General features: G+C 42.6%; 1 protein-coding gene across 2 annotated transcripts in view; it reads left to right on the top strand.

The window, feature by feature from the left end:
* PDZD2 (PDZ domain containing 2) overlaps window positions 1-19595 on the top strand; it is a 358446-nt gene that overhangs the window by 126637 nt on the left and 212214 nt on the right. For both annotated transcript variants that reach the window (XM_077896342.1, XM_077896341.1), the window contains exon 2: window positions 2334-3174. In XM_077896342.1, coding sequence (XP_077752468.1) covers window positions 2699-3174 — 476 coding nt within the window. In that variant the 5' untranslated portion in view covers window positions 2334-2698. The remainder of the gene's footprint in view (window positions 1-2333; window positions 3175-19595) is intronic.

Raw genomic sequence — 19595 nt, 5'->3', positions numbered from 1 at the left:
TCATTTGGATTGACAAGGAGGGTAGCAATGTAGCCCTGTCCAAGGTGTCTGAAACTAAGACGAGGAATGCCATGAGGAAACCAGTGTTCTCTCCCCAGGCTTTCACCTCTGCCTTCTCCTATTCAATTTTATTTTATTTCTTGGCAGGACAGAAATACCTTCACGGCAGCATTGCCTCTAGAGCCACTAGTTCAAAAGTTATCGTTCTCTTCACTTAAGACTAGACCCCCTCTCTCTAGATCCGAGCCCTCAGTTGTTAGGAAAGAACTGTGTTCCAGCTTGCATGAGATCCCTAACTCTGGACCCATCACCAGTGCCTGGGGAGTTTATATTCCACAAACATGGCTTCTAGGAATGTACCTTTGTCACCTCTGTTAAGAGGATTGTCATAGACTTCTAAACACTGATCTCCACTTATTTAGGCATCTCCCCATTAGACTATGAATTCCTTCAGGGCGAGGAATTTGCCTTATTGATGGTATACTCCTGGTGCCAAGTTCAAGGCCTGGTTCTTAATTGATGTTCAGGAAATATGTATCGAATGAATACAAGTTGACAGCAAGGAGAAAAGTTCTCTAGGGTTTTCTTCAATCAGATTTATTTAAAAAGCAACTTGTCGAAGATATTTACCCTGTTTTCATATGTATGGGACCATCTGAACTGTGACTAATATCCTGAATCATTGGCCATTAAAATTGTAATTTAAAGGATATTTTTAAAATTGTTTTTCAATGATTGAGAGTCTACACGTTGATGGCACTGTGCTGGGGTAGGGAGTACACCAATGAATGAGACACCGTCACTGTGTTGGAGGACCTCTCTGTTGAATTTGACAGACCTTGGAGATCACTTAGCTTAACTTTCTCATTTTACAGATGAGAAAATGGAGACTCGTAAAGATTGCTAGGCCTGATGGAAAATGTTTTGATTTATTCATAAGATTTTAATATGTCTGTGTGGAGTCACTTTGCAGCGAGAGGTGTTACTTATTTTGGCCAAAGGGAACATTCAGTTTTTGTACATTTATGGATTATCTTTGCTTTGATCTTGCATTTCTTTTTTAATAGGCATGTGATTATGTAGATGATATTTGCTAAGCTTTTGATTTATTTGGAACCAATTAATAGCTGGCACTCAAGTTCTTTGAAAGCTCAAAACTTGCTATATTGGAAATTTTTTTATGGTTACTGAGTAATAAGGTCATGTATTATTGACATGGCTTCTGACACCTCTCCCATTTATTATTATTTCTTGTTAAATCACTTCCTAAGAAGGCTAGAGAATGTTTTCCATCTTAGATGGCATAGTTTATGTTGACTTTCTCTGGGAGAAGGCGAAATTCAGAGGAGAGAATGAAAAGGGTCATTTTTCTGTTGTTTACAAAGGCTGGAGGTGAAAGTTTTCTCTGGTGGATTGGCAATGGAATTAAATTAGCCTTTCATTGTGGGGCTGTATTGTGTGCCAGGCACTGTGCAGAATTCGGGGGCGGGGGGGCGGATTTCTGCAAGCTCTTGCAGGGGAGACAGGCCTGCTGCAGCTGGCAGTGCCGGAGGGATACATCACTGCTCTGAGCGGTGTGTTCAAGGGCAAGCCAGGGAGAGGCCAAGTCTCCTCACCCAGAAGCATAGAGAATCATTTCTCTGGAGGAGATAGCTTTAGGACTGGCCTAAGAGTAGGGCATCCCAACAGTTTACCAAAGGAAAAGAAGAGAAGCAACAAATAGCTACAGGGTGCATAGGGACATGATTTCCTCTGAGGCTACATGATGGCTAAGCTTAGGACGGGTATTGTCCTAAGCCAGAGCCTACATCTCTCTGTGCCATTGATTGGCTGTTTCTCCTCTTGGCATCATTGTCAGTCCTGGGATGGAGAGCCTTCCTGAGTATGCAGTTGAGCTGATCAAGGCAAATGGACGTAGATTTTAACTTCCTAAGAATGTAAGCTCTTAAATATGTCCAGAACCCCTCTAACAGTCTTCCAGGGAGTCTTTCACATAGCCTCCTGGTTGGGTAGGAGTTTGATGGGATTTGTTCTAGAAAAAGTCATCTTATTTCCCTGGTGATCAGGAAAATTTCCTAGAGCAAGTCACTCTTCCAGAGGTTTCTGTCCAGCGGAAGGGTGTGTGTGTGCATCTGTGTGTCTGTATGTCTGTGTCTGTCTGTTAGTCTGTCTGTGTATACAGGGTGGAGGGATCTTAGCTGGGGAATGAGAAGAGGCATTAGCTTCCTGACTCAAAACAGCAAATGCAGTCCTTCTTTGTTACAGGAGGCGATGTGTTCTGTATCAGAGGGCTCACTGTTGTGAATGAAATTTTTTGTTTTTATCTCTTCCAGGCATAAATGGGACCAGGTGAGGTCATGCTGTGGCTGCTGGAGGAATAGCCCATTTCCAGGTCATTTGCATGGGCCCTGCTGTGAAAGGAACCAAACAAGACCTTGTCAGACACTTCCTTCCTTCTCTTTGGTGAGCACTCCAGGCACAGCAATTGTCCCACTGTTGTTCTAATGTGTCCTGTCCTCCTCTTGCCAAAGCAAACAGCCCAGTCTCAAGCAGGCATCCTTTAGGCTCATCTGCCAGCCTGAACATGAACACAGGCAAAGCTGATGACAGCCAGGGTTCCCAAGGGACATGGGGCCTTACAGGGCCCAGCCCCCAGAAGCAGGTCCTCTCATGATGCTGGTGTCTGGGAGTGAGCACCATGCCCATCACCCAGGACAATGCCATGCTGCACCTGCCCCTCCTCTACCAGTGGCTGCAGAACAGCCTGCGGGAGGGTGGGGATGGCCCAGAGCAGCGTCTCTGCCACGCAGCCATCCAGAAGCTGCAGGAATACATCCAGCTCAACTTTGCTGTGGATGAGAGTGTGGTCCCACCTGACCACAGCCCCCCAGGAATGGAAATCTGTACTGTGTACCTCACCAAGGAGCTGGGAGACACAGAGACTGTGGGCCTCAGTTTTGGGAACATCCCTGTTTTTGGGGACTATGGAGAAAAGCGCAGAGGGGGCAAGAAGAGGAAAACCCACCAGGGCCCTGTACTGGACGTTGGCTGCATCTGGGTGACAGAGCTGAGGAAGAACAGCCCAGCAGGGAAGAGTGGCAAGGTCCGACTGCGCGATGAAATCCTCTCCCTGAATGGGCAGCTGATGGTTGGAGTTGATGTCAGTGGGGCCAGGTGAGTGGGGGAGTGCCAGTTCCTACAGGGGCTGGAAGGGGGACCCCTGTGGCTCACTTGTGTCTGCTGCTCCAATCTGTAGCTGCAGAGGGTTATGAGATCCACTCTGGTAAGAAGTCAGTGGCATTTACCCTATAAAGGGAAGATACACTAAGTAGAAGTACTGTGGTATTTGTATCTTTCTTTTTTGCTTCATTCTCTCTTAGAGAACTCAGACTCAGGGTATTTGCTTTTTTTCTGAAACTTGGATTAGAGATGAAAAAAAAATAGTACATGACGCAAGAGCATGAGAAATGTCACATTGAGTTAAACCCTCTTGTACTCAACCCAGCATCTCCCCTCCAGTTGGAACACCAAAGGTTGGGTCCTGGATATATTTCTATCTGCCCGTCCCTTGTCACCCTAGTCACAGACTCAAAGGCCAGAAGGACCTTGAGATGCTTAGAACTATCTCTGGACCACTAGCCACCCCTGCCGTCGCCCTTGTTTTCCCATCCTGGAAGATCCATGTGGATGATGAGTATATTTCTGTTTTTTACCTGCGTGGCCACATATCATGGCAGTAAGTTATGATTGGATTGTTGTTTCCCAGGTGACTCAGAGTCCCCAAGACCACCCTCAACCTTAGGGATTTACTAGAAGGACTCAAAGGACTCAGAAAAACTCAAGATTACAGTTTATTACAGTAAAAAGATACAGATTAAAATCAACAAAGGCAAAAGGTATGCAGTGGGGTCCAGGAGAGAGAATCAGTGCAGGCTTCCCACTCTTCCCACTGGTGGTCCTTCCCAGTAGATTGTACAGAAGACCTCAATTCTAGCAGTGATGTGTGACATCTGTAGAATGTTATCAGCCAGGAAAGCTCATGAGCCTTGGCATCAGGGTTTTTCTTAAGGGTCAGTCACCCAGACATGGAGCGCCCGTGTAACTGACCTTAGCTACTCAGAGTTCAGTCCTTGCAGAGTTCAAACTAATGCCACATGGCCCAATGCCCCTGCTGTAAATCACGTTATTAGCATAAACTATCTGGTATCATGCAGAATATTCCAAGGACATAGAGGTTACCTCCCAGGAGTTAGTCAAGAACCAGTCCTTTCTTTGAAGGTACATGGATTGAATACCCCAAATTTGCTGTGCTGACTCTTTATGGCACACCAGGGTTTTAGTATGGGTGTATATGGATGAGACAAAAAAAGAGAAGTTTGAAGATATTCTGAGATGCTTAACTTTTGTCAAGCCTTCAGGGGCTCCTGTGAGGAGGACTCCTATGTTCCAAGAAAAGAAAATCATGGAGACAGGGTCACCTTGAGAAGCAGAGTAACCTTCCAATGAGAAGACATCTAACCCAAGGAGACCCTGAAGGGAAGAAGCCAGAACAGAAGTACCTTAAGTTTAATATTTTTCTTCCCTTCAGTATCCTATCAAAGCTTTCCATTGGCAGAAACCAGCCAGAGGCCAATGGCAAGAGAGCCAGTTGAGACTGTCCATACGTGTCAACCTGGGGCAGAGGGTAGGGTGGAGAATGGTGGAGAGTGGACATGGAGTGGCAACAAGAAGTCATCAGGCACATATAGTGTGTTCTAAGTTTAAATGAGCCAATGCATGGAATAGTCCTAGCACAGGGCTGGCTGGCATGTGTGACTACTTAGTAGAGTCTCACCAATATTTCCTTTGGGCTGCCCATCTGACTGAAGAGATGTTCTTGGCTAATGGCTGAATCCTGAACTGGCAGTTATTGGGAGAAGCTTCATCTTCAAGGAGGGGTGCTGAAGAGAAATGATTCTTTCTTTCTTTCTTTCTTTCTTTCTTTCTTTCTTTCTTTCTTTCTTTCTTTCTTTCTTTCTCTTTCTTTTTGAAATGATTCTATTTAAAATTAGAAATTAATTGGGGATGCCTGGGTGGCTCAGTGGTTGAGCGTCTGCCTTTGGCTCAGGGCATGAACCTGGAGTCCTGGGATCGAGTTGCGCATTGGCTCCCTGCATGGAGCCTGCTTCTCCCTCTGCCTGTGTCTCTGCCTCTCTCTCCCTCTCTGTGTGTCTGTCATGAATAAATAAATAAAATCTTTAAAAAAAATAAAATTAGAAATTGTTCTTAGAAAAGAAACAGGACTGACCACTATAGTATTCACTGGTATGGAGAAGGTGACTCCAGTCCCTGATAGGTGGGTCCTTGGGGCTAGAAGCATGGATCAACATGGAGCTTGAGGCAGCCCTCCTAGAGCTGTCCCTGAGAGCCACTGCCTTTTGTAGCTGTCAGTTTTGAGGGGAGCCACTTTGGATGCAGAAGCAGAAGGAAGAGCATGGAGGAGACATCCAGTAGGAGAGAATAATAATGGTCAAGAGTTCCAGCTCTGGAGCCAGACAACTGTGCTGCCTCCTCAGGTTCCCACACTTGTAAGCTGGTTGACCTTGGAAAAGTCATCCCTCTTAGCCTTGGGTTCCCTGTCTATGAAATGGGAATGATAACACTATTGATCCAATGACTAAATGATGCAATAATGCATATAAAGGGCTTGCACTGTGTTTATTTTTAAAAAGATTTTACTTATTTATTCATGAGAGATGAAGAGAGAGAGGCAGAGACATAGAGAGAGAAGTCCTGTGGGACTCGATCCCAGGACCCTGGGATCATGACCTGAGCCAAAGGCAAGACGCTCAACCACTGAACCACCAGGTGCTTCACATAGTGCTCAATAAAATATTAGCCTCACAGTAACTATTCTACCTGGAGAGTGTTTGGAAAGACTGGGAGTTTCTTATCTAAGAGGTTGCTAGATTCTTTAGAATTTGGAAGAGTTTTCCCATACTGGATAATTTTTCTCATATCTGTTCAGGAAGCCCCTCCCATTGACTGCTTAAGGCTGTGGAGTCTTTAAGAGGCAAAGTTCTCTGTCCCAGGCACTGAAAGTATATCTGACCCTGAAATAAGAAGGCTTTCCAGCTACCAAGGGAGGATTCTTTGGTGATTTTAATTTATTCCTTGGAGGGAGTGATAGGATGATGCCCCCCCCCAACCTTTTTTTCTAAGAAAGAATATACAGAAAAATAGAAAGATGATGGGCCCAGAGTCCTGACAGAAACTGGGACATAAGACTAGACTCCTTAATGGAGGCTCCCAGAAGGGGGCAAGTATGGTGTGATGGGGGAAGCAATGAACTGAGTCTGGGACTCTGGGTTCTCTCCACAGGTGTTCGAGCAACTAGCTTTGAGACCTCGGGACGGAAGAGTGAGGGTGGGAGTGAGGTTAGCTGCATCTGCTTATGCTAACATATTAGGAGTGAATCTCTGAGACATTTCATTTGACCCGCCTGAGCTGGTTTTATCATTCTAGAAGTTCACAGAAGTGAAGCAGTGATGCGGTGATGTCATAGTGAGAGCTGAGAGACTCAGTCACTCTCCTCTGAGTCCCAGCTAGGAGTTGTACCTCATCCAATGCACCATCCATCCCACTTCTGTGTGGTCAGGAAGAGATATTTGGATGGATGTGGTCAGTAGGCATCTGGACTGAAATAGCTGAAGCTGATGGAAATAGGAGAAAAGGTCAAGGAACAGTTCTGTGGGATTGCTAATTGCTATGTCTGGGTGTTCTCAAATGTACCTGGGATTTGTGTTCATCAAATATGATAAGACATGCAGACAGGGAAATGACTGTCATAAAGGAAGAAGAATCCCCCCTGCTCCTTCCCTTGTGTTTCATTTTGAATTCAAAACTACCTTAGATGATGTTATAGTTTGAACTGTGTCCACCCACCGACCCACTACTGCCAAATTCATATTTTGAAGTCTTAAGCCCCCAGTACCTTTGAACGTGGCCTTATTTGGAAATAGTGCCATTACAGATGTAATTAGTTAAGATAAGGCTGGACACAGACACCAAGTGAAGATTATAGTTATGTTGCAACAAGCCAGGGAACCATCAGAAGCTAGGAGAGAGGCCTGGGACAGACCCTGCCTTGGTACCTCAGAGGGAGCATGGCTCTGCCAACACCTTGATCTCAGACTTTTAGCCTCTAGAACTTGTGAGATGAATTTCTGTCATTTAAGCCATTTCGTTTGTGGAACTTTACTATGGCAGCCCTAGCAAACTAATACATGTGGTATTTTGACCCTGTTGCCTATGGCTAGTCAATTATTCGGATGATTTCCTCCCTCACTAGAGTTACTCTGGAAACTAGAGAGCATGGTGAATGGTTTTGGAAGAGGATACTCTGAAAGTTGTGGGTGTTACGTGTGGGAGGAGCAGGTGCAAAATGTGGAAGATGAGGTCATGGTTTGCTTATTTTAAAAATTAGCTTAGAGTCAATCTGTAAACTTCATCCCCAGGGGAAAGAGCAGAGAATTCATAGCTATGAGTTTGACATCTTTCTGCACCCCAGAACCAGTTCCAAAGGCAAAGCTGTGACTGGCCCAAAATTACAGAGCCCATTCTGCTTTCTACTGGATGACACTCCTCAGGTCTGCAGTTTGCTTCTATTTTTTTTTTTTAATTTTTATTTATATATGATAGTCACAGAGGGAGAGAGAGAGAGAGGCAGAGACACAGGCAGAGGGAGAAGCAGGCTCCATGCACCGGGAACCCAATGTGGGATTCGATCCTGGGTCTCCAGGATCGCGCCCTAGGCCGAAGGCAGGCGCCAAACCGCTGCGCCACCTAGGGATCCCTGCAGTTTGCTTCTAGCCACCCCCACCTCTTCGGCCCCTGCAGCCCTGGGAGCCCCTAATTCTTTTCAGTGGGAACAGCCCCATCTTGCAGGCGTAGCTGGTAACAACAACACACAGAGGAAGGTTTTTGTTTGCAAGCTCTTATCATACCTACTTTAGGGAAGATGGGATTTTCTGGAATGTTCTATTTACTTTTGTTTGGTGGAGGGAGAATTGGGAAGGTTTTTTAGATCATTTCCTACAAGGAATACTTTGTAACCCCAGTCCCTCCCTCCCTCAGCCAGCTTTCTATAAGTAAACCAGATCTGTTCCCTGAGGACAGATTGTTCCAAATTGGTAACAAAATATGGAATTAATTAAAACATAACCCACACAACAAAACAAGTAGCCTTTTCTGAAAAGTAAAAGGGCCCATGTTTCACTTAAAATGTATTTTCCAGGATGTGAACCATGACCAGACTTTTTTGTACATTAATAAACAGGAGGGGAGTATAGTGCAAAGAACATTGACCTCAGAAAGATGGAACTGGCTTCCAGGCCTACTTATTGGCTGTGTGACTTTGGGCAAGTTACCTCAGCCACAGGAGGTTGATGCTATTTCCCCAATAGGGCCATTTAGTGGATTAGATAAGGTGATTTAGTTGATGTCCTGAATAGGCATCTGGCGTATGGTAGATGTTCAGTCAAAGCTAACTTTTAACACCTGTCCTGGTCAGCCTCAGGTGATCTGAACCCACAGCACTGCATGCAACTGAGAAGAGGCCTTTGAGTTTGAGGGACAGAGGAGAGCCTCAAACTTTAGCGGTGCACTCGGCAGGAAAGAGAAGAGCCTTCAGATCAAATACTGAGCATCTGGGGATGGCGTGGGTACCAGCCAATTGGAAAGGATGCTGGTGCCTCCAGGAACAGAGGTCTGGAGCCAGAGTGCACCTTTGAGTAACTGGCAAGTGAGAAGTCTGTGTGATCCCAGGAGACAGGTCAGGGTGCTGAGCTGGCAGGAGGGCCCAAGGGGCTCTGGGCAATTGGCCAACTAGCAGAGGAACATTACATTACACACTGGGCGAGCTAACTGAATGTCAGCCCTGACCACACGTAACCTTCAGCACAGTACCCTTTGCCTTTAAATTGTGTGTAAAATTAAATTTAGGGTTGTTACAAGCTCAGACTCTGGTTACCCATAGCAACCTTGAGTTCTCTCTAGGTTATAGCAGATTTTAAACAGAGTGTCAAATGCTGCTAGAAGGTGTAACTTGGGGAAGTGACTGCAGGTGGTGATGTAGGAGATACAGAAAGGAAGAAATGCCAATTATACCTTTATAATATAGTCTCTGGGGCCATTTAGCATGAGCGTCCTGCCTACCTGAATATGCCCAAAGGCACCGGTGCTCTATTCAGGACTGTATATATAGTAAGAGGTGGTGTCGCGATGACCTAGACACATTCGGACAAGGTGAAATTATATTCAGCTTGCTGTTGAAGAAGCCTGAGAAGCGTGTAATACACTTTAGAAAGATTTCCATTACAGAAGGTTAAAAGGAAAACAAGTTTCAGCATTTAAAATTCAATTATCTGGAAAACTCGTCATGTGGAACAGCCCATTCCCCAAGGATGCCGTGGAAATGAAGCATTGCAGGACCTTACGTTTGTGCCCACTTCGTTCTCAGCCTGCTTTCCCCACACATGCTATTTCATTCCATGGCTGGTTTCTGGAAGAAATCCCAAAGTTCATCCAAGTCCAACCAAGAAGGAAACTGAGGCTCTGGGGCATGGCTTCCTGGAGTCAAGGACCTTCTTAAGAACAGGAACTAGAATTCAGGGCTGGAACTCAAATTCTAGAACTTTTTCTTCCACATTACCAGCAGTAACCAACGAAAGTCGATTTTTTTGAGGCTTATTTATGACAGTCAAATAGAAGATCAAGGTTTTCTACATATTTCTATCTCATTCTCTAAGTGGATGGTAATTAAATCTAGAACCTTCTCAACAAGAATTTAACCTGTAGCAGCTTCATAAATGTATCATTGATGGCCAGCTGGTGGACTGGACAGTGGGAGCTTGATTTCCCTCAGGTCTTCAGGATGCTTTCTGGGCAAGGCTCTGGAGAATCTTCCACTGTTGCCTGCCATCTTGTGGCTGAAGTCGAGCATAGTGCTGGGAATTTTAGTTAAGTTCATTATTCATTAGGTTGTGTGGGTTTCTCATCTGTGCTGTTAGGATGGGGTTTTCAGCTTCAGCATCTGAGCCATGCCCGAGCAGCAAGTGACTCTGGAGCCATCTCTCTCCACTCCGTGCCTGGTGTCCTCATGCTGTCCCCGGGAGTTGCGCATCCCGGGTCCCCCCATGGCATGTCCTCTCCTGACACTCCTAGCCCTGGTCCTCAGGTCTCCCACAAGTAGATGAGTCATGATCTGATTAAACCCACCGTGCTAGGCTCTCCGTGTTGGATGGTGGGGGAAGTTGGCCTTCCCCAGTCTAACTCAATCCTCCTGAAATCAGAAAGCTTCAAGGAAAGGGAATAGCAGGGCCATGTCAAACACTACACTGGCCAGTGGGGGGAATTTTTTTTTTTTTTTTTTTGAGAAAACTGGCAACTTTGGCATATCCTCAATCAGAGCCCATGGGTAATGTCCAGAGCCACTTATAAAGCAGCTTTTCACAGTCTGCTTAGGCTTTGGAGGGAAGAGATTACACAAAAGGAGGAACTTTTCATGATTTAAAGGGGGTCGAGGTTCCAAAGCACCATCCAGAGATGCTCTTTCATTTCATCTCGTAGCCCTCTTCTCATCTGGTACCCCCATCAGAGCATCCACTGGGTGGCTGACCTCACCCGTGGAGATGGAAAACCCCAGTCTCCCATTTAAGACACTGACTTTGAAACTTCTAGCATTACTTTTGGGAATTCTCGTGATTGTAATTGCAAATCCTAAACAGAAAAAAGACAAAAGCATCTTAGTGTGATTATAGAGTTACTGGCCTGACTTCATGCCTTTCTCTCCGTGGGCACTTCTGGGCCAATTTCAGCCATTTCTTGACCTCTACTGATTTTTTATGCCCAAGTGTTAAATAAATTATAAGCATTGGTATTCTCTCATTGTGAGCACCAGATGCCCTTAGATGACTCTAGAGTCTTTCTTATCCAAAAGGTCATTGACTTCCAAGCTTTGGCACCTTTTTTGGCCCTGGTCCCTCTCAGTCTTGTTACTGTAGATGCAGGTAACGCATGGCCTGGCTCAGCTGTTCACAATCAACCTGTTTGCCAAGCACAGAGGTTAAAAGGCTTGAAATGCCTGTCTTTTGCTGTTCACCTACGGGTTGCTGCCTCCTTCTGGAAGGGAATAAGGTGTAATATTTTCAGGACCCAAGTATATATATCTTTGGCATAATTTATAATAAAATGGGTTTTAACAGTCATATAGATTTCTTCATGGAATTCTCTGAAATCTGATCTTCCTCCTAAGATTTTGAGGGGTGAGTTGTTATACTATATTTCCCCTACACTAATGGTAATGAAGATGTGATTACTAGTGGCTTTTTGGATGACCAGGCTTATCTTTGTTGAAACGCACAAAGCAACATTCGAAGGTGTGAGGATCCGGGTTCTTTGCATCTCAGAGCCACAGAAATCTGGATGCAAGGATATCAGCAGTGATCTAATAGCTCATTCAGAGCTCGCTCTTCACCAGAGAAAGGATGATTCTATCATTTACAGCATCTCCTGGACTTGAATTTTGCCCATCTCCTTTTGTGAAGGGGAAAGGGGACAGAGGGCCAGGCTGTTTCCACAGCTGAAGTACATGTTTGTTCAGCCCTTAGGCTGGACTTGAAGGTTAGTCCATTTAAATTGGGCCAAGATTAACTAAGAAACTTTTGACTTTTGTGATCACAGATATACTTTCACAAATGTCCCTGAGGGAAGCTGAACTATTATGGGGAGAAGAAGGAGTGGGTGTCCTTAAAAATTCAGGCTCTGTTAAGTACAGGTCTCTCTCAAATAGCATGGCAAGTCTTGAGGGTTTGTTTTTTTTTTTTCCTGACTCAAGGGCTTTATTTGGTCCAGATGTCCATTGCTGTGAAGTCCTTGTCTGACCCAGCAGAATGAGCAGAGAGGACTTGGAATGGCAGTCACTAGAAACAGGTCATGCTTTGGAAGATCTGTTGCCCAGTGGGATGCCCAAGAAGATCCATGAGATAGGTGAAAAAATTATTAGCATCCCCAGATATATTTTTTATCTTAAAAAAAATTGAGCTTGACTAATATTTTAGATATGGTGGATCCTGGCATCCTTAGTCCATCTATATCTCAGAGTGTCCTGTGTCCTTTGTGGTATGTGATTTGTCCTGAGGGAAGAAGGAATGATCCACAAAGACCCCACTCACTGATTAATTCACTTTTTTTTTTTTAATTCATGAGAGGCACAGAAAGAGGGAGAGAGGCAGAGACACAGGCAGAGGGAGAAGCAGGCTCCATGCAGGGAGCCCGATGTGGGACTCGATCCCAGGCCCCAGGATCACATCCTGAGCCAAAGGCAGGCGCTAAACTGCTGAGCCACCCAGGGATCCCCAGATTAATTCCTTTTGACTTAATTCAAGGAACTGCAGTTTCTGTAGGCTCACTCAGTGAAATACGTTTATGGATTAAATTATTTCATTTTAATTAAATTAAACTTTAACAAATGGACACATAAACTAAAATTCTCCAGGGGAAAAAAAAAAAGAGGATTAAAAATAAGATAAAGAATGCAGGTGTAGGCCAACCATAAGAAAATGGCTGGGTTGACCCTTCTTAGCACTGGTATATGCTCAGCAGCAAGATGTGGTAAAACCATGATGATCTATTCAGATTGACAAGAAGTCAGACTAAAAAATTAAAATTTGAAGCTACAAGAGACAATATGAAATACAAATTTCTAGCCCCTATCATTAAAGAAGATCCTCACCATAAGCATAGATTGTGCCTTGAGATAATACTTAATGATGCGATGGGGCCATCATAATTAGGAAGATATTTAAAATCTAAAGATCCACAAAATGAAAACAAATAGTTTAAAATGTTTTAGCAATGTTTAAAATTATGCAATACTAAATCTAGTCCAGAATTCTACTAAACTGAATATTTAAAAGCCTATTTGGAATTTTTCTTACTTATTCATTTAAGACAAAAAGGCACATCATTAAGAAAATGCTCATTCTTCCTTTTACTATATTGTAAAAAAAAAATAGCTGTAATAACCCATGGAAAACAATATAACTGCAAAATAAAATGCCTGATTTTGTCAGCAAATTCCGTTGGAAGATGCATAGAAACATTGCTAAAATTTTAAAGAAACAGTATGCAGTGTGGGAGGTTTGCTAGGCAGTTGGAGGAAAGTACTGCTGTTTCTCACATGTTCCAAATAAGGGTATTTGCTTGATTCTGTTTCAGTAATGAAATGGAACACCTACTTATTTGTGAGTCACTAAAGGACTGAGATACCAAAAAAGATATATTTTCAAAAGTCAATGACTTTGTTAGTTAAAATAATGCTTTATGGGAAAATTATGTAAGGTAACAGCTGCTTTGACTAGAATAAAAAAGAATTCAGAGTAAGGTTACAAAAATAGGCCAGCACAAGAAATTGATTCACTTATTGGTCCTAGGAGAGTTAATGCAGCAAAGAAGCTAGAAGTGAAGACAGAAGTGCCAGAAATGCCAGCAAATGTCATCAATATGGTTAATTTCATAAAAATACAACCTTTAAAACCAGTTGAATTTTTACTCTTCTCTGTAATAAGATGGGGAATAATCATGAAAATGTTTTGCCATAGAGAGGTCTGATGTTTATTTTGAGGCACAGTACTTAGTGTAGTCTCACTTAAAGAGGACTGTGTGCTTTCTCTTCTACAAAAAAGACAAGTGTTTCAAATTGGCCCACCTCATCTATGAAAACAAGTGGTTTTCAGTGACCTGCTTTCTGGAGGCTATTTTTTGTAGACCAAACACTCATAACCTGTTTCTCCAATGTCAAGGTAATGTTGTATCAACAAGAGAATAACTGCTATTTGAAAGAAACTCATGCTATGAAAAGAGCATTTTCAAAATGGATTTTTAGAAATGTTTCCCATTTATATGACTTTTTTTTTTTACAAAAAAACTATTTGTCAACAAAATATTTCTTAGTATATCTGAACTTTTAAAAGCAAAATTTTCTATTTTTATTTTATTTATTTTATTTGTTTATGTATTTTTTAAAAGATTTTATTTATTTATTCATCAGACAGAGAGAGAGAGGCAGACACAGGCAGAGGGAGAAACAGGCTCCATGCCGGGAGCCCGATGTGGGACTCGATCCCGGGTCTCCAGGATCACACCCTGGGCCGAAGGCGGCGCTAAACCGCTGAGCCACTGGGGCTGCCCAAATTTTCTATTTTTAAATCTACCAAAGAATTTTAGAGAACTTATGTGTTTAAAAACTCTTTTTAAAAGACAGTACCTTCCAATGACTTTGAAGAAAGCTCAACCAAGTTGAAAATTAACACAAAATCTCCACCCAAACCATATTACGAGTGGTGGGTAGTACTGGAAAATAGAAATGATCATTGATGAAATCCTGCCCTACTACACTTCTGTATATCCTTGTGAGATATCTTCAGCTAAGTCAGCCCTTAAAATCAACATCCATTTATTCTGAATTTCAACCAAACTTGTGAATGATCACATCCCAGAGTGTTGAGTATTTGACAATCTTGAAGTATATTTAACTGTATAGCTTTTCCTAAAAATAATATTGGCTTTATAGAATTTATTTTACTAAAGGTAAAAAATTTCTAAATATTAAGTATTTCATGTTAGATGCATCTTTTAAAATACTTTGTTATATATGTTTTAAAATGTATATAATGTACGAGTACAATAGTACATGCATGCATTAAATAAACACATCTATTAGGGGTACATGATCATATTCTTTTTTTTTTTTTTTATACTGAGAGGCATGAGAAGTCAACATTTCTAGAGCAGTCATCTCATAGATACTGAGTTTATCCCTGCCTTCCTAAGGAAATGTCCCCTTTGAGATTTGTTGGGATCTAGATGCTTTCATCAACCCCGTGGCCACCATTTCTCCTCATTTGGCTCTCCAGAAGGCTGGTTTCTCAGGGCTCTGCAGGCTGGATCCCCTTCCTAAGCTCTCCCAGTTCCTCCTCACTTCCCAGGTCTGAACCCAGAGTCACACCATGGGGTGTCCTGGCTAGCCATCCCACCAAACACAGACACCCTGGCTCCTCTCCTCTCATTCCTCCTGCTAACTGCCTCCTCCCTGGACCATTTGGTGAGCTTTCTTTGGCTCATTAGTCTTCTGTTTACTCATTTCAGAGCAACATATTTATAAAGCTATTACTTAATTCTTCAGGCACCCAGTCCCTCCCCCATACTAATCTTTATTTATTTCAGTGGCAACATTAAAACATTGAAATAGCATTTTAAAGGAATTACTTGCAATTCCCCTACACTAATTCTCAGTTAATTTGATTTTTCTGTGTTAATGTCTAATCTGTGACCATGTGAATATAGTCCTGTCACACTAACTCAACAGATTTGTCTGTTTCCATCTCATCTACATTCATAAGCAATGTATTTTTTAGACTACCTTTCTTAATATTTATTTCATTTTATTTATTTTTTATTTATTTCCATTTTAGAGAAATGTGTGCACATGGGGAAGTATTTGAATACAACAGAAGGACAGTGGGTAATAAGTATCCCTGGTTCAGTCCCCCCAGCTGCACCGCAGTGCCTCAGTCTATTATTAGTTTGTGAGTATCTTTCTAAAAATTCTGTAAGCCTCAGTAAGTTCTCTATTTCACTTTTATATAATAGGGATACACTATTCTGCGTCTTAACTTTTTTGTTGTTCTTAAAACTCTTAAGAGATTGTTTCAAATCAGAACATGTTACATTCATTCTTTTTAACAGCTGTATGATATTCCACCAAATGGTTCTAATATGATTTATTTAGTCATCAGTTGATGGGTATTTTCATTGTACAATCTTATTTGTGTCAACGATTCTGCAAGAAATTTTATGTTGATGTGTCTTTATGTATTGTACATTAATGTACATGTACATTTGTGTGAATAATAAATTCCTAGAAGTGGAATCCTCAAACAAATCACATTTTAAATTTTTTAGTCACATTGCAAATTGCTTTACCCAAGAAGCTACACCTAACTGTGTCCCCTCTGAAGTATATAAAAGTGCCGTTTTTCCCACACTTTCTTCAAAATCTCAGTAGACAAATACAAAAGGCTCCATATGTTCTTTATCTGAACATAACTGAGAACCAGGTGCCACAAAGATACTCAATGATGCCACAGTTCAAATTGGTCAATATGGGCAGCCCCAGTGGCTCAGTGGTTTAGTGCCACCATCCCCCCCAGGTGTGATCCTGGAGACCTGAAATTGAGTCCCACGTCGGACTCCCTGCAGGGAGCCTGCTTCTTCCTCTACCTATGTCTCTGCCTCTCTCTCTGTGTCTCTCATGAATAAAATCTTTAAAAAGATTGTATTTAATCAATAGAAATATAGCTCACTTTGATGGTTTTAATTTCTATTTATTTGATTGAGTTCAACCATTTTCCCCTAGTTTTTTATTTTTATTTATTTTAAAATATATTTTATTTATTTATTTAAGAGAGAGAGAGAGAGAGAGATACAGACACAGGCAGAGGGAAAAGCAGGCTCCATTCCATACAGGGAGCCTGACGTGGGACTGGATCCCGGGACTCCAGGACCACACCCTGGGCTGAAGGCAGCGCTAAACCGCTGAGCCGCCCAGGCTGCCCCCCCCTAGTTTTTCAAATTTTGTTTTTACCTATTGTCTATTCATGCCTTTTGTCTACTATCTGGAATATGCATTTAGGTGTTATAGATCTTTTTTTTTTTTTTTTTTTTTTAGGTGTTATAGATCTTAATCCTTTTTCCCTATGCGGTTAAAATTCCCCTGAGTCTTTTAAAAGATTATTGCTATGACTATGTAGAAGTTTTAACTATTGCTAAGGATGAGTCTGAGATTCTTTCTTTTGCAATTTATTTTTTTTATTTAAATTCAATTTGCCAGCATATAGTAAAACACCCAGTGCTCATCTTATCATGTGCCCTCCTTAATGCCCATTGCCTTGTTATCCTATCCCCCTACCTACCTCCCTTTCTTCAGCCCTTTGTTTCCCATAGAGCAATTTCTTTTCACGTTTTTCAAATCTTAGGACATTACCATCTTCCCAAAGACCAGAGCCTTTCTTCTATCAGGTTTCCTGATCAGATTTTAAATTTATCTTTATAATTTAAAATTTAATTTAGCTGGCATTTATTTTTATGTATACTGAACGTTTTTATCTAATTTTACTAAATTGTGTTATTTTCCAGATACCACTTATTAACAATTTTGCTCAATTAATTTGTGAAGCTTGATTTATTATGATATACATATACACGTACACACATACACATATGTACACACATTTCTATTTTAAGATGCTCTATTTTTGTTCTTTTTTTTCTATTTTTGTTCTGATCTATATGTCTATTTTTATGCTTATCACACAGTATTTTGATCATGTTATAATATCTAGTAGTGTTAGTTACCTCCTTCATCTCAGTGCTAAAGGTTTTTCTGATATTATTTGAAATTCTTACCCATTAATTGTCTCAAATTATCTTGAGTCATGATGCTGAGTTTCTTTCTTTTTTTTTTTTTTTTAAGATTTTATTTATTCATTTATGATAGAGAGAGAGAGAGAGAGAGAGAGAGAGAGAGAGGCAGAGACACAGGCAGAGGGAGAAGCAGGCTCCATGCCGGGAGCCCAATGCGGGACTCGATCCTAGGACTCCAGGATTGCGCCCTGGGCCAAAGGCAGGCGCCAAACCGCTGAGCCACCCAGGGATCCCCTGATGCTGAGTTTCTAAAGGGAAAACACTATGCTCTCCATTATGGCTCACCCATCCTTCTATGCTAAGTTCACATTCCCCTCCATGAAATTTTTCCTTCTTCCCCTCCTGGGAATGGCTTTGACCTATACACACACATAATCTACTTTCATGGGTGTAGTAGGTGGGATTCTAAGATGACCCCCAGGATTCCACACATTCCTATATTGTATGCACCTCATAACCCCCAGGACTGTAAATTTGGTGAATTTTACTTCTATGATCAAGTTATGTCATAAGACACAGTTGACTTTAAGAAAGGGAGATGATCCAGGTAGGCCTGACTTAATCGCATGAGCCCTTTAAAATTAGAAAGTGTTCTCTGGCTGGTAGCAGAAGGGACAGTCAGTGAGACATGCTCCAGCTGACCTGGAGAAAAGCAAATATCCATGCTGAGAATGGGCAATGGAAAGGTACGATGTCTACAGAGCTGAAACCAGTCTCCCGTTAACTCTAGCAGGACAACAGAGAGACCTCCGTCCTATGGCTGTAACAACTCTGCCAACAACCAGTGAGCTGGTTGAAAGAGGCCCACGGGCCTCCAGTGAGATTGTTGACAGCCCAGCCAATGCCTTGATGACAACCTCACAAAACACTGAGCAGAGAGCCCTGCCATGCTCTGCTGTACATCTGCCCGACCCAAGTGGAAGCTCACACATGGCTGTTGCTCCAAAGCCTCTACATCTGTGGTTATTTGTTACACAGCAACAACACAGTGGCAACGCACACTAGTACTTACTGTCATGTCATTTACTAGTCATTTCACGTGGAAATCTCCCCTGATCAGGTTATAAACTCCCTGGGACCGAGACCTGCCCTGGGGTTTCCTCTGCATCAGCCATGTATCTACCTTGCCCTCAGGGCTGCACTGGGAGGCCAGGTGGGCTTGGGCGTTCACAGCCAGGCTTTAGAATCACACTGCCCGGGCTTAGATCTTAGTGCAAACTCTCCAAGCATCGTTCCCTCATCTTTAAAATGAGAATAAAATGCATGGGACAAATTACTGAATAATACACACCCATTGTTATCAGCAGCTATTTTTGAAGGTGGGAGGTGAAAACAGGATGGAATTGCAAAGGAAGGTTGTAAGGATTAAATGAGATGGTGCTTCCAAAGCTCTTGGTGGAATGCGTGGTACCTGGTGAACTCTATAAACATAAGCTCATCATTACTAGAAAAATGGACTTCTTGAAGTGTTTTCTGCAGTTCTATATATGCTAGATTTGTTTTGTGCCATGTGATCCTGACACTACCTCCCTCCCCCTACACACACACACACACACACACACACACACACACACTGGCTATCCAGCAAGGTTGGATAAACTAAATCCAGCCACTAGACGTGACTGGTAATCATTTTGTCTCCTGGGAATGTGGAATCAAGCCAGTGAGAGACCAAGCTGCTTAGCTATTTGAGATGAACTGAAAGGTCAAACAGAGTCAGGTCCGGAATCATGTCCTGAGAGAGCCAGAGCCACATATCTGACGGGACAGAAGGGCAGACATCAGGAGGAAGCTCGTCCCTTTCATCCCTTTAGAGGAACACAAGAGTGGACAGGGCTGAGAGACAATGTCCCCAGGGAGAGAGGGATGGGACAGGAGTTTCCGGGGGCTTGGGGGCTTGCAGTTCCCAGCACCAGTTCCCACGGTGCCTAACTGGACTCGTTTCCAGATTTGTGTCCCTGTTTGTATCCCTTGCAAACAAATAAGCCCTGCCCAAAAGGCTGATGGTGAGTGACAAGTCAGTCAGGTTCTAGTAAGTTCTAAGACACCAAACTTGAGTGCTGACTCTGCAT

This window comes from Canis aureus, chromosome 4 (genome assembly GCF_053574225.1).
Source record: "Canis aureus isolate CA01 chromosome 4, VMU_Caureus_v.1.0, whole genome shotgun sequence".
Lineage (NCBI taxonomy): Eukaryota > Metazoa > Chordata > Mammalia > Carnivora > Canidae > Canis > Canis aureus.
The sequence above is the reverse complement of the archived record's forward strand: the minus strand, read 5'-3'. Positions and strand labels throughout refer to the sequence as shown.